The sequence below is a fragment of the Mya arenaria genome, chromosome 14 (genome assembly GCF_026914265.1).
Source record: "Mya arenaria isolate MELC-2E11 chromosome 14, ASM2691426v1".
Taxonomy (NCBI): domain Eukaryota; kingdom Metazoa; phylum Mollusca; class Bivalvia; order Myida; family Myidae; genus Mya; species Mya arenaria.
The window spans coordinates 41132437-41148855 of NC_069135.1; the positions used below are offsets into that span (position 1 = coordinate 41132437).

The following is a 16419-nucleotide window of genomic DNA, read 5'->3' on the forward strand; positions in this document are numbered from 1 at the left end:
AAATATAATGGAAGTATTATAGTTGTCACAACTCTTCCAAAAATGTACCAGAACGTCTTTGATTGAAACGTGTAAAATTCATTGAAAACCCAAACAGAATAGTTAACACCAATATTTGTGATATCGATAATTTATCTATGCAGTTGTGCATGCTATGATGTTAGCCCAAACTCGCTCAGCTCGAATTTCTCGTTGACTCGAACTGGATTTAAGGACCATTTTCTATATTGAAGGTAAGCATGCCCGCTTGGATTGAGCCAATGGGGTTCGAAAGTATCTAAAGCAATGGTCCGTTCTGTTCTGTGATATCGAGCAGAATGTCAAAGTGTTTGATCATTGATTTTAATTGGTTGACTAAGACGCAATTTTAAACAGCCAACATTGCAAAAACAGATGGAAACAAATAAAAAATAAAAAATGTCAATGCTAGTCACCTGAATAAAGGATATCAGATATTAAAACCACACCAGGTCTAGCTGAGAACACACAATGTGTGATTTCAAATGTCTTCATAAATTTAAACAGGCGTTGAGAACATGTTATTGAAAAATAATTCTCAAAATAATTTAATGTCATTCCTATATGACTTATACATACTTGTCAGATCAAATCCACGCGTATGTTTACTGATTATGCAACCACTTTTTAATTATCTAATTTTGGATATTTAGATTTATCAGTTGTCTACCGTGCATCGTTTTTTATTATTAAATACGTGAGTTTTAATGTATACCTAATACATAATAAAGCAGTGCCGTGAGAGAAGGGGAGTATGTTATGTGTATGTATGTTATTTTAAGCCAGAGAATGACAAGTTATCTGTTAAAATCAATCATTGACTAACTTAAGTTGATTTCATAAAATTTTCAGAGTCAAATTCAATTTAATTTATTAGTGTCTTTGAACGTTAAAATATATTCTTTTTCTCACTAACTTCAATAAAATAATGAATTTTGGAAATTCTTCGATTTTATTTCATTTGACTTAAGAGATTCTAAAATTAGGAAAGTGACTTAAGTAAGAAAATGACTAAAGAAGTTTTATGAATACCGCCACAGGGTTAAAATTCACCATGGTCTTAATAAGCTCTTAAAACGATGCAGCTAATCGGATTGCTCGGTATAAGAAATGGACCTTCAGAGTGAATTACGTCTATGATGTATAACCGTAATATTGACTTAAATTGCATAATGAATGCCATCGCATTACATGTACGTTCAAAAATTAAAGGGTTTTGGCTATAAGCGTTACTAACGCTTTGTAAATAATGACTTTTTCGGAATAAGAAATCATTTTTTTAACGTAAACAAGAAAAGTCTTAATTGATCTTTTATCGCGTAACATTGTGCCAACGACAATGATAAATATAATGTTGTTATAAGCTGAAATCAAATGAAGCTTGTGTTCAGTTTCAGCTAAAATTAATAACAACTCATTCTATTAAAAATAATTATCTTTCTTCAGTAAATAAAGTCTTTCGTTTTAACGACAATATTATTCTGAACATATTATGTTTGTGAAAACATCTACATGTTTCAGTTCTCATCGTTTAACACGTTCAAAAACAATTGCGTTATGGTTCATACTAAACTGAAAATTACCTACCATTTCAATGTATCAGCAGTCGCATTCTAGCTGAAACTGATGATTTCATATGTGGAATGACGGTCTCAATCTTACATAAACTGTCGATGTAACACGTGAGATGTAAGTCCCAGTCCAACGGAGGCTGTCGATGTTAACCTTGGGATTTAAATCACAATCTAACCAAGACTGTTGCTATTAAACGTGAGATGTAAGTCTCAATCTAACCGACACTGTCGACGTTATACGTGAGATGTAAGCCTGAATCTAACGGAGACTGTCGACGTTATACGTGAGATGTAAGTCTCAATCGTATCGACACTGTCGACGTTATACGTGAGATGTAAGCCTGAATCTAACGGAGACTGTCGATGTTAAACGTGAGATATGTAAGTCTCAATCTAATCGACAATGTCGACGTTATACGTGAGATGTAAGCCTGAATCTAACCGACACTGTCGACGTTATACGTGAGATGTAAGTCTGAATCTAACCGACACTGTCGACGTTATACGTGAGATGTAAGCCTGAATCTAACGGAGACTGTCGATGTTAAACGTGAGATATGTAAGTCTCAATCTAATCGACAATGTCGCTATTAAACGTGAGATATAAGTTTCAATCTAACCGACATTGTCGATGTTATACGTGAGAAATTAATCTGAATATAACCGAGACTGTTGATGTATTGCATAGATGTAAGTCTGAACCGAACCGAGACTGTCGATGTGATACGTGATATGTATGTTGTGATTTTGGTTTGTGTTCTTGAGAATCTATCCTACAAAATTAATTTCAGAATACGTTCATAATTGCGTGTGCATTCTAATGGTTCATGAGAACCCTATCCCCGACATTGAATTAAGAGATTGTTTTATTATTTTTCTTCAATTCAATTCAAAACAATTATATATGACAACACTACAGTGCACTTTGCAACAATTAGGAAGATCCCAGATCGATAGTACCAAATCAAACATTGTTTGTAGTTTTAATTTAACTTGATAACAAGAAGTGTGTCTTCCTGTTCTACAACAATCAGAGAAGAAGTGCTGCTGCTGAAAAACAAACTATACGGTCTATAAACTCCGTGTTCTTCCCTTGCCAGGGTGGCCAACTTCTTCTTCCCGTCATTGTCAGCTTGGAGCACTGTGTCGGAGCCATAGCAGCAGACGATCACGTGTACATCAGGTGTCACGTGTACTCCAGTAGGTCCTCTCATGTCAGGGTTAGTGAGAGAGTCCAGCTTGTTGCCGTTGTTGTCCAGGGTGATCAGTTGATGTTGACAGTAGTTTGTGATATATACTGTTTTCCCGTCGTTACTGATGGCACATTTCTCGACAGTGTTACCCCGTGACTTGTCCTCGTACAGCCTCTTCACCTTCTGTCCCGACAAAGGGTAAACGTAGAGGGCGGTTTTGGAGATGTAAAGCTGGCCACCATGATGAGCTGCGGCATAACAGTCATGGTTGAAGCTTAACTTCCTCGTAGTAACGAGTTTCCCTTTCGTAGCATTAATGAAATAATGTCCTTGTTTATCAGCATTTTTTCTGTCAACGCAAACGGCTACTTCATTTCCGCCAACATGTCACACGTCCCATGGATTTCCCGGGATATCACAGTGGTCGAGCACCCTGTACTCCTTGTCCAGGAGCTTCACTCTACAATTTCTAGAGTCTGCTATGACAAACTCTCCACTAGGCATTTTACACACGCCATAGATAGCCCATTGATATTTGTCGTTTTTTCAACTAAACGTTGTAGTCCTTGTACTCTGCAACACTGAAGACGTGGTTTGGATCAGAAAGGGGATCTTTTCGCTGTTTGGTCATAACAGTTTGTTCTTCAATCGCTCCAAACGTCTTTACTGCAGATAAAAGTTCTTCGAAAATATTATTGGCTTGGTATATTACATTGTATCACTCAATGGTTGATATGCCACGAAGTTGATCGTTTGCTTGTGAAATCATACCCTGGCTCTTTCTGGACGCAATATATGATTTTGACTCGCTTGACTTTGCTTTGGTTTGAAAAGTGGTTATCAGGTTTTGCAGTTCGATAGTCATTTTATCACAAGTTTCGATATCTTTCTTTATGTCTTTTTCAAGTTTAACTATCATTCCGTCCAAGTCTTGTAAAGTTGCCTTCTCAATCTTGTCAAGAATTTCGTTGATCTTTTTACGTATGGTTTTAATTCCATCAGAAATGTCTGCGCGCGTTTATTCAGAGATGTCGTATTCTTCATTCTTGATTCTTTCATCAGCTCGAATTGCTTTTGAAGTTCAGCTATCTTCTTTGGAATTTGTTGAAACTCAATATTTCTCTGAACACCTTTTGCAAGATCTGGCACGATGCGTAGCCGGTAACGAGGCTTGCCGACGCAGGTGCTCTCGGGTCGGATTTTTCTATCCGGAACGGGAACACATGACAGATATTATTAATCGCGTGATCACCGTATTGTCTCAACCCTAATTTATACTTTACAATGGCATGACTTAAACAAATCTCACGCCATACACACAGATAAGCGGATATGCGTGTCATTGAAGACAGGGATGATGCGCTGTATTTACATTCAAATATTTTAGTTTAATAGATTTAACAATATTTTAGATAGTGGCAATAAAAACCCCTCTTATATAGGTGATTTTCGATGATTGAGGCCATCAGTCCTTATATAGGTGATTATCGATGGTGGAGGCCTTTAGTCCTTATATAGGTGATTATCGATGGTGGAGGCTCTCTTTCCTTATATAGGTGATATATTATCGAAAGTTGAAGCTGTCTTTCCTTATGTAGGTGATTATCGATAGCGGATGCTCTCTTTCCTTATATAGGTGATATATTATCGATAGTGGGGGCTGTCTTTCCTTATATAGGTGATAATCGATGGTGGAGGCTCTGTTTCCTTATATAGGTGATATATTATCGAAAGTTGAGGCTGTCTTTCCTTATGTAGGTGATTATCGATAGCGGATGCTCTCAGTCCTTATATAGGTGTTTATCGATGTTGGAGGCTCTCAGTCCTTATATAGGTGATTTTCGATGGTGGAGGCTCTCTTTCCTTATAAGGGTGATTATCGATGGTGGAGGCCTTTAGTCCTTATATAGGTAGTTATCGATGGTGGAGGCCTTTAGTCCTTATATAGGTAGTTATCGATAGTGGAGGCCTTACGTCCTTATATAGGTAGTTATCGATAGTGGAGGCCTTACGTCCTTATATAGGTAGTTATCGATGGTGGAGGCCTTTAGTCCTTATATAGGTAGTTATCGATAGTGGAGGCTCTCAGTCCTTATATAGGTAGTTATCGATGGTGTTGGAGGTGCAATTTCAATAATATGTGTGGTTACGCGACATTGTCCAAATTGTAGCATAAACTAGAAACGTGCAGGTTTATTTGTGTTAGAAAAGTACAGCTAAATATGTGGTTGAGTTTTCCTTTTTAGAGTCACCTGTGGACCATCGTTAGATTAATGGGATTTGCTCTCTTACAGTTGTTAAATTATATATAGCTTCACCTAAGCATTACACTGTTTAAAAATGAATGATATTCAATAACGGAATAGTTTTATTGTTAACGACAACATTACTCTAAATATATTATGTTTGTTAGTGTTATGTCTTGATGTTTCAGTTCTAACCACGTTTTATACGTTTTTTAGCAGAAGCTCTTGCGTCTTGGTTCAAACGAGGACATGTATATACCATTTCAGTACACAAGACGTCGAAATCAAGCCGAACCTGACTATTTTATACGTGGAATGCAAGTCGAAATCTAACCGAGAGTGTTAATGTTACATGTGATGTGTAAGTGTCAATTTAACCGAGACTGTCGATGTTATACGTGAGATGTAAGTCTGAGCCAAACCGAGACTGATAATGTTATACGTGAGATGTTAGTCTGAGCCAAACCGAGACTGATAATGTTATACGTGAGATGTAAGTCTTAATCAAACCTTGACTGATGAGGTTATACGTGAGATGTAAGTCTTAATCAAACCGAGAGTGTTAATGTCACATGTGATGTGTAAGTGTCAATTTAACCGAGACTGTCGATGTTATACGTGAGATGTTAGTCTGAGCCAAACCGAGACTGATAATGTTATACGTGAGATGTAAGTCTGAGCCAAACCGAGACTGATAATGTTATACGTGAGATGTTATCCTGAGCCAAACCGAGGCTGATAATGTTATACGTGAGATGTAAGTCTGAGCCAAACCGAGACTGATAATGTTATACGTAAGATGTAAGTCTGAGCCAACCCGAGATTGATAAAGTTATACGTGAGATGTTAGTCTGAGCCAAACCGAGACTGATAATGTTATACGTGAGATGTTAGTCTGAGCCAAACCGAGACTGATAATGTTATACGTGAGATGTTAGTCTGAGCCAAACCGAGACTGATAATGTTATACGTGAGATGTTAGTCTGAGCCAAACCGAGACTGATAATGTTATACGTGAGATGTTAGTCTGAGCCAAACCGAGACTGATAATGTTATACGTGAGATGTAAGTCTGAGCCAAACCGAGACTGATGATTTTATACGTGAGATGTATGTTGTGCTTTTAGTTAGTGCTCTGGAGAATATATCCTCTAAAACGTTTTTATTCAACGTTCACAATCTTGTATGCATTTTTCCAAAGACAATGGTTCGCGTGCACCCTATCACCAACATTGGATTAAGAGACTGCTTTATTCTTTTTCGATGGCAATTCAACTAACTATGTGAATTATGTAATTAAATCTTCAGTATAATATTTCAATTTAATAAATCAATCGGATGGTGTTTTCAAAGTTTTAAGTGCCAACGTATTAATTGACGCAAGATCGAGTTTATTCGCTTCGTTTTAAATGAATTTCAATATTAGGAGATACCATAATAAAAAAGCAATACGTTTACATGCTCTTTAATAGGCAATGTATATATACACGAACATTGAACAATCTACATTCACCGAAATGAACATACACACATGTATTGCTACAAATAGCTTGTGTCATATAAAATCGTCCCAAACTTATTCAAATATACAAATTCACAAGAAGCTTTTGGATTCATATCATAAAACTTATAACCAGCGGTCTAAACACAACAATTAATATTTTGACAATACTGCAATGAACTTTGCAACAATCAGGAAGATCCCTGTTCGGTAGTACCAAATTATATATTGATAGTTTTAATTTAACTTGATAACAAGAAGTGTGTCTTTCACTCCACCAACAATCAGAGAAGAAGTGCTGCTGCTGAAAAATAAACCATGCGGTCCTTTCACTCCGTCTTCTTCCCTTGCCAGTGTGGCCAACTTCTTCTTCCCGTCTTTGTCAACCTGAAGCACTGTATCGGAGTCACAGCAGCAGACGAACACGTGTCCAGCAGGTGTCACGTGTACTCCGGTAGGGCTTTTCATGTCAGGGTCAGTGAGAGAGGAAAGCATGTTGCCCTTGTTGTCCAGGGTGATCAGTTTATGTTTACTGGAGTTTGTGATATAGATTGTTTCCCCGTCGTTACTGATGGCACATTTCTCAACCGTGATAATCCCACTAAAGTCCTCGTACAGCTTCTTCACCTTCTTTCCCGACATCGTGTAGACGTACAGTGCGTTTTTGGAGGAGATGTAGAGCTGGCCACAATGATGAGCTGCGGCAAAACATCTATGGCTGAAACTTAACTTCCTCGTAGTTTTGAATTTCCCTTTCGTAGCATTAATGAAATAAAGTTCATTGCCAACACAAACAGCAACATCATTTCCGTCAATGTGACACACGTCCCATGGAGACACCAGGAAATTACAGTGGTCAAGCATCCTGTACTCCTTGTCCAGGAGCTTCACTTTACAATTATTCCAGTCTGCTATGACAAACTCTCCACTAGGCAATTCACATACGCCACGGATAGCACATTCACCTTCGTCATCACTCATCTCCACGTTGTACTCCTTGTACTCTGCAACACTGAAGATGTGGTTTGGATCGGAAAGGTGATTTTCCGGCTGTTTGGTCATAACAGATTGTTCTTCAATCGCTCCAAACGTCTTAATTGGAAATAAAAGTTCTTCGATAAAATTATTGGCTTGAAATGTTACATTGTAACACCCAAAGGCTGCTATGCCACGAAGTTGATCGTTTGATTGTGAAATCTTATCCTGGCTCTTTCTGTACGCAATATATGATTTTGACTCACTTGATTTTGCTTTGGTTTGAAAAGCGGCAATCATGTTTTGCAGTTCGATAGTCAATTTATTACAAGTTTCAATATCTTTCTTTAGGGTTTTTTCAAGTTCAGCTATCATTCCGTCCAAGTCCTGTAAAGTTGTCTTCTCAATCTTGTCAAGGATTTCGTTGATCTTCTTACGTATGGTTTTAATGTCATCATAAATGGCTGCCCGCGTCTTTTACAAAGATGTCGTGTTCTTTAATCGTGCTTCTTTTAACAGCTCGAATTGCTTTTGAAGTTCAGCTATCTGTTTTGGAATTTGTTGAAACTCAATATTCGTCTGAATACCTTTTGCTACATAAAGAATGTGTTGAATTTGGGAGCAATGTCTGAAACAAAGAAGTCATGAATCTGTTGTTATCAGATCTGCATAAACTGTATATGACCTTGCTTATGTGGAAAAATGTGATAGAAAATAATTTAGATATAACGCAAGTAACCAAAAGCGGTTCTAGGAGTGGGGGTGCGACCGTCCCCTCCCCTCCCCTTCTTTAATCACCCAAGCTTACTTTTTAATGTTATATAGGAAAAAGATAATATAAAATGCCTAAAAAGCATCATTCAGGGCAAGAATTTAATATATTTTTCTTTGGGGAGACCAAACACCCGTAAAACACTTAAATTATTGAGTTTTGGTCATACTTGTGTGGCGCAAATCAAACGGCTCTGCCCCTGAGTAACGCCCCGACTCTGACGTCGAATCCTAGACCCGCCCCTGGTAAGTATAGCTTATTTACCGGGTTGTGTCTTAAAGGCGCACAATATAGGTTGATGGCAAAAAAAAGTTTTTCTTTTGAATTTTAATGTATTTTAATGTTTTATTAATTCTACTTAAATGATCAAAACCACAAAAAGAGTATGATTTGATTAAAAATTACTACGATATAGATGATATGATGGCACATTTAACTGGATAGCCACGAAGCTGTTAATTAAAAACACCGTGTGTATGTATAAAGGCTAAAAAATAAATAAACATGTACATTAATCATAAGCTTTCTTTAATCATTAAAAGTTGAATGTCCCTTTAAATAGATGTTTTGTTTATACATACCTGTGGTCAATGGCAACGCATACAGAACAGCACAGCTGGTCATGGTCACCACATACCAGCTTCAGCGCCTCCCCAGGGTGCATCCCGCATCTCTCCAGGGCGTCCGTCCCCCCTAGGGATGCCTCCCATTTCTTTACGTCCTTCCGGCCGAGCACCGCATGTTTCTGATATAATTCGTTATGTTTTGAAACACAGTTTTGGCAGTAATATTTTTTTGCATTGAGTACAATAATGGTGAGCTTCTGTGTTAAATCCGTTCTCTTCACACGGAGAGCAGGAAAAATCGTAAATGAAGTCACAGCCTCTATGAATTAACGATTCAAAATTAGATGCCATTTTCTCTCTTGAGTTTAAAAAGGTCTCACACACTAAATCAAATAGATGATCATTTAGTCCGTACTGTTTATTTTGTAACTAGAAAGTAAATTGTTTTGTATTTAGCTGATACGAAGAAAAAACAATATTACAATCAGTTTCACACTGACACATTACACGATATCAAAACAGTGAGCGTTATGTACTACCGTGCATTGTTTCCAAATTTAAACATATTTTAGTCCCATGTCAATTGCAATAGTTTGGTAGCCGTTCCTAATCTCGGAACGCACTACGAGATAAGCGTATCCCGTGCTAGCATGTTATTGTCGATAAGTCACGATTGATTGTCCCGAGCTCGCCGGAGATAGCCGAATAGTCACTATAGCTTATCGCAAGGTTGCCGGAGATAGCCGTCTATCAAGTTCACATATAACTAAATAATGTTTCTATTGACAGAATAGTGAATTGACCGAATTGAACGAAAAATAACACTCCCGTTTGCCTGAGCGCTTCATGACCCCAACATCGGGAAACATTGTACTGACATGTAGGCATATCTAGCATACCGGATAGGCATTTCCGGTGACGTCAGTCGTGCTGGAAAATTCCATCTGGCACCCCCATGCCAGATGAGTCACGCGCTGTGACGTAATACTTTTTATTTATTTTCTTATATACTTTATGTAACCATAATTATGAGATCTCAATAGATGAGTTCCATAAACATTAACTTTGGAAAAATATATCTTCATAACAAAACAAAATGACCCTTAAAAGACGTGATATCGAAGGAACTTATTTATGTTTGCAGTTACAAATTACTGCGCGTCATGACGTCAGTATACATCATCGCACGCGCTTTTTGGTGGAATGTACAAAAATGCGCTCTTTTATGTATTTTATTTACAAATTATGTAATTAAATGTATGCTAGAAAAATATCTATCATGTGTGTCTGTTCCAGTTAGAAAATTCCGACCCTCGGGCACGCTACGTAGCCGGTAACTCGCCATCTTGGACGTAGTAAGGTGTGCCTATCCAGACTGCAATGCACTCGGTGACTCCTTCTTATTCTATATAAATCCGCCATCTTTGACGTAGTAAGGTGTGCCTATCCAGACTGCAATGCACTCGGTGACCCCTTCTTATTCTTTATAAATCCGCCATCTTGGACGTAGTCAGGTGTGCCTATCCAGACTGCAATGCACTCGGTGACCCCTTCTTATTCTATATAAATCCGCCATCTTGGACGTAGTCAGGTGTGCCTATCCAGACTGCAATGCACTCGGTAAACCCTTCTTAGAGTATATAAATCCTCCATCTTGGACGGAGTAGAAAATCATTCGCTTTTCTTGTGCACTCTGGCGTAACGGGGATTTTCGGAACCGCTCCAAAGTAACGCTTCCGGATCCAACCTGTCGGGAACGGTCAGCCGAGCAGACGACTTTAACATAACCCCCGTCGTTAAAACAAATTTAACTGTTTCATTTTTTCACAGATCCGTCATAGCAGACGATGTTTTTGGTCAGTTTCGGCTTATATAGGAAAAAATATTTTCCATCATATATCATATTCTAAATGCCACACAATCATCAATAACTGGATTATCTATATTCTTAGATTCTATAGCTTTTGTTTATAACCTCTATCATAAATCATGTTGCATCTGGATTAAACCGGCTGTCACAAGACATCTTGCATCCCATAAGGCTAGCTCACACTATAAACAGACACTACAACGTTTAAGTATTTAAAAAAAAATATAATAATATTAATTAGAGATAAGCAGTTTAAGAATATTTAAACCTGAAGGAAACATGTCAGAACGTGTTTTATAGGTTTAACTATGATCAAATCAATAGACAGGTAAACCCAAATGTTTAAACTATTTAACATATTTAACAGTGTATTGTTTCGGTTCAGAACATTTATCATTTGCAATGAACTGAAAAAACACACTCTTCATTTGTACGGTATCTGTGGTGTAAAGGTTACTTCAAACGCTTACTTTGCCAAAGGTCCCTGGTTGGATCATGGGAGCGGGTGGGGATAAAAAACTAAAAGTTAAATGTGTTCTTTCTTACAACAAATCAAATTACGATTATTTTATCTAGCAACTACCCAGAATCAATGGAGGGTCCTCGTCCTCCTCCTACTCCACCTCCTCACCATCATCATGGAGCAGAGGCGACGCCACCTCCGCCTCCCCCTCCTCATGGATCACAGGGAGCACCTCCTCCGCCTCATCTTCCTCATGGAGCACAGGTAGCGCCTCTTCCTCCACCTCCCCTCCTCGTGGAGCACAGGGAGCGCCTCATCACCCGCTTCATGAGCACAGGGTGCTCCTCCTTCTCCGCCTCCCCTCCTCATGGAGCACAGGGAGCATTTTCTTTTCCGCCTTCTTCTCATGGAGCATAGGAAACGCCTCCTCCTCAGCCTCCACCTCATGGAGCACTGGGTATGCCTCTTCCTCCGCCTTTCCCTCTTTATGGAGCACGGGGATGCGCCTCTTCCTCCGCCTCCCCCTCCTCATGGAGTACAGGGAGCGCCTCCTCCTCCACCACAACAACTCCCACAACCAAGAGGGGACAGTTATGAACAGTAAAAGCATCATGATACTGTTATGAAAATACAGCACAAGTATAGAACATGTTGTCGATAAAAATGCATTTTATGTTCAAAAGTCATGCATGATTAAATATTAGATAAAATTGTTCCAATTTAAAAAAAAAATGTTGTCTTTTGGAACATTTTGATACTTATGATAAGAAAAGGTATAAAATCTGCAAAATCGAAAAATTCCCATCAATTGTGTGCAAGACGTCAATGTCACATCGCCTTACATCGTGTATACAACATATACAAGCATGGCTCCAAAGAGGAAGTCAGTCAACAATATGAAGCGAATGCGTTCACCCTTAACAGAACTACAACCGCAGCGACAGTCCGCTGCTAGGCATCTTCCTCTTCCCTCAGGGCTAGTGGAAGGAGCAGTTGTAGAAATCGTTTGTATAACTGCAATCTGTTGCTCTTAAATGCCATGTTGTCTCGCTTGATGTCAGTTGTCGAATGATGATACAAAGTGAATCGCATACCTTTGGCAAAAACATAATGAAACGTGAAAACTCGTAACTTACTCGCAACTATTCGTAACAACACGTTAACAGATCTTAATTTACACGTAAATACTTAGATGGATGGTAACATTCCGTCATATATACTCAAAGGACTCAAGAAAAAGCTCGTAAAATGTCGTTACTTTCTCGTATTTATCCGTGGTAACTCGTAGACTTTTGTCGTAAATACATCGCAATAAACCATAGATGACTCGTAATAACTCGTTACCACTCTTAAATCGCTCATAAAAGTGGTTAAATTGTAAGGATCCATGTACTTTTACGAAATTGTGCCATTTGTAAGGAGTTGTAAGAAAATCCGTAAATGTGAGGGTAGCATTACGTTTGCTCAAATAAAGTTGGTGAAAGATGATGTTATATATACAGCTTTTCATAGGCGTGGACATCTTACACAAAGGTCGTGCCCCAATCTAAGACCCTAGATGTTAGATGTTGTTAAATATACAGATTTTCCTAGGCGTGGATCTCTAACACAATGGCTCTTGCCACAAACCGAGACTCTATATGTTAGATGATGTTATATATATATATATATATATATATTAGATTTTGCTCAAACGTTTAGTATTAAAACACAGCAATGTTGATGTTTGTTCACTTTTCTCTCTCATAAAGGTTGCATGTTTAAAATTGGGAATGCTTCGGGGTGACTTTTTATTTGATTAATTTGATAGTAGATATGTTTTATTCCTATGATAATGAAGAGCATACGACGATATTGATAATCATATTTCTACTACAGCAATTTAATCAGGTTTTTATTTTGCTATACCCGACGGTTTTAAATGCAATTACTGCTTAATATATTCCATATGATTTTTCTTAAAATAAATGTCGTTTGTTCAGTTTTCAACAATTTTCTTTTTTCCGCTATTTTGTCATATGGAGTACAGCCCCTTTAAAATCGTGAAATCATTAATTCGTGAAGTTAAAATTGTGACAAACTTCATAAAATATTGAATTCGTCACTACGGGTCTTTCGTATTTTTCCATTTACATTGATTTCTTAAATATATGTATATGCGGAAATAAAGCATTAGTAAACTAAGCGTTCAGTTATTTTTGACATGCCTTATACACTCTGAATGGTGAATTAATGTCATATTCGTCTACGTTTTAAGGACGTGTACGTTTCTTCAAAAATATTTCCGTAGATTGTTTTTCTTTTACCGTTTCCATAAATTAAAATATATTCTTATTGACATATATATTTAAATATTCATCGATGCACAGATGTTCTCCCACACTGGATTTTGAGCTTACATCAATGTACATATTCAAACCCCGTTATCTCGAACTCGCTTGGCTCGAATTCCTCGTTGGCTCGGACTGGATGATAAGGACCAATTTTTCTTATACTGAAAGTAAGCATACCCGATTGGCTTAGCTCGAAGTAATTTCGCCGGTCCCTGTGAGTTCGAGCCAACGGGGCGCGACTGTATTATATGACGCCGGTATACTACAATTAAACTTGCTTTAAACAATTGTTGTTTTGAAAATATCTTAAGATGGCGTCACTAGAATATTTGGTGTATACTTTATATTCATTCTTTAGCTGGATTGTGACGAAATCTGAAATCTGTTATGAATCAATCTCGAGGCCGTTTCCGTTGCAGAAACCAGTACTGTGTCCTTCTTGAAAAGCTGTGAAAAGGTATTTCTGTTGGGGATCGAACCCACTATCTTTTGGGTGAAAGGCGAACACCTTAACATCAAGACATATCACTCAATTACTAAAATGTTTCAGCATGACGATGTCAAATATAAAAAATGGCTTATGTTGTCGTTGTGTAATTCATTCGTGTAAGTATATTTAATTTTATGGATCTTATTTGGAACCAAAATACACCAATAAAATGTTCATAGAATCTCTCAAAATGACAATGTCAAATACTATAGAACAGAACAGAACTTATTTATTACAAGTAAACTTTACAGTTTTTGTGTTATAGTTACATATAAATATATCAACATTACAACTACAATATGCAGTGAGCGACTTATATTATTGACAAACAAAATATGAACTTACATAGTTCTATTGCAGTTCATCAAAGTTAGTAAAACAAACTGTTATTTGACTTTCGGTTACGTATATACATGTATATGTATCATTCGAGTACCTACCTCTAATGCAATAATAAATTGCACGTTTCACGGTGCGCTATCCATACATGTACAATCCAAATGCCCGCGGAAATAAGACTGTCAGTAACGTTACCTCTGGATGACTAGCGCTTATCATACAGCGGATCTATATATTAATCATGACAGGTTATTTTAACTTACTAATGCGTGAGCACTAATTCCATTATTAACATATTATAAACAATACAATGCAAACTGAATTGTTAATGTCGCCCATTAGTCCCACTAAAGGTATTGTTAAGTAGATTCAGTCGAGAAACGTAGAAAACTTGTGCCATTTTCACTTACACCACTGACATTTTCTTCATTTCAATTGTTCTGTTTTTAACTTAAATCTGCACTCTCACAGGTTGATCATTTTGACATGTTTTTATCTTTTGTCTTTAAATGAGCCAATTGTGTCGTTAATGTCTTGAAACCAGTGATATAAGACTGCTGACAAAGGATCAGGTCTTAATATATTATATTTAAGTAAGAAAAAATATGTTTTATGGCTAAAAGCGTTACAAACTTTTTGGCAGTTTAATCAAACATTTGAGATTAAGTCTATTGTGAATTATCGAATATGACTGAATTGAAGGCATTTGAGGCCCAAATTAGCCGATTCTGAGATAACTTTTTCCAAAAGTGTCAAAACTGACAGTCTGTGAGAGTGCAGCTTTAAGAAATGGTTGAAGGTTATAAACACGCTATTACCAAAATTAATGGTTCGGGTTTCGCATGTCGCACAGCCATATATTTTGTAAGAGCATTACTAAAGACACTTAAGCAAGATAGGTGGTCGAGATTATATATTTTTCTCCTGGCCCAGCCTCTGTTCGAATCTACCGATTCACCTGATTACAATTGATAACGATAATTGATCATTTCGACCACTAAAAAATGTAATTAATGTGTTTTATTGATGTCACAGCACATTTAACAAAAGCAACAAATTAGTTCAAATTTAAGGGCTTTTGGGCTTTAAAATGTTCTAAAAAGAGATAATTGCATTTAATGTAATGTTACTAGGGGTTTGGCCTGGTTTCAAAGGGGACAGGTTGCAACAGAATGGGGAGAGGGTGTTAGGGGAGAAACGGGAACATTGTGTCTTGCTGCTGTTGTTTGGAGTGGAAATTTATTGACGCATTCGCTAGCAAAGGTAGCATGCATGAAAGGCCAGCCGCCATAGAAGTTCAAAACTGCTCCGAATATTGAATCCGCTGGATTCTCCCGATTGGTTTCGCCATAACGATCAGGACTTGTGGACGGAAAGAAGCGTTAGGACGTGAGTTAGGTACGTTACCTGTGGCTTGAGATACGATGCAGTCGATCAGATGTTGCTAAGAGTGAGTTTGGATCTATTCGGAACACCTCGGCCATTTACCATCGAAAACAACCTCATATGGACGTTCAACAATGTCAGAAATCGTTACATTTAACAACGCTTAAAGTAGATAGCGTAGTAATTTCGATCTAACAATTAAACTTAATGACTTCACTTTTGTGAAACTTAATTATTTATGTAATAAAAAACTTCACTGGCAATCAAATTCAAACTTTCTAATGTTAAATACACGTTAACACTACAACTAATTTACACTATCATTTATTTTTTACGAACTACTTCTACCGATTTACCAGCATACATAAGAGGTTGTTATCGATGGAAAATGACCGAGGTGTTCCGAATAAGTGTCGATCATTAAACGTGAGTTAAACGCGGACTCGTGAGTAATAAAGCTATGTATACTGTTTCTATAGTGGCATATTACTGCCGTAAGATACCCCGATAGCGTTCGCGAATTGTTTCGTGTTTACCAATTTTTCTCGATAATTATCTAGCTGTCTAGTTAATATTTGCGATACGTTTTTGGTACGTTAAATATAAAAAGACAAAAAAAACAGGCTTTTAAGTGCCCAGAACTGCCACCATTACCCTTTTTAGCTATACAACACTAACAGGTTAACTAGTTATG

At 37.5% G+C, this 16419-nt stretch overlaps 1 protein-coding gene across 1 annotated transcript; it reads right to left on the bottom strand.

Moving 5' to 3' along the window:
- Window positions 1-6768: 6768 nt before the first annotated feature.
- Window positions 6769-11211, bottom strand: LOC128216137 (uncharacterized). The gene is made up of 3 exons (XM_052922722.1): window positions 11185-11211; window positions 8916-9023; window positions 6769-7980 (listed from the first exon to the last, which is right to left on the bottom strand). Exons 1-3 carry the CDS (start codon window positions 11209-11211, stop codon window positions 6769-6771), a joined length of 1347 nt encoding a protein of 448 aa, XP_052778682.1.
- Between the last annotated feature and the right edge of the window lie 5208 nt (window positions 11212-16419).

Excerpts from the sequence above, each read along its gene's own strand:
- LOC128216137 (XM_052922722.1), bottom strand. The coding sequence starts at position 11,211 with ATGATCCAACCAGGGACCTTTGGCAAA. Across the intron at positions 9,024-11,184 it reads AACCAGGGACCTTTGGCAAA|AAACATGCGGTGCTCGGCCG; the intron begins GTAAGCGTTTGA and ends GAATTATATCAG. Across the intron at positions 7,981-8,915 it reads CTGGGGAGGCGCTGAAGCTG|ACGCGGGCAGCCATTTATGA; the intron begins GTATGTGGTGAC and ends TCTTTGTAAAAG.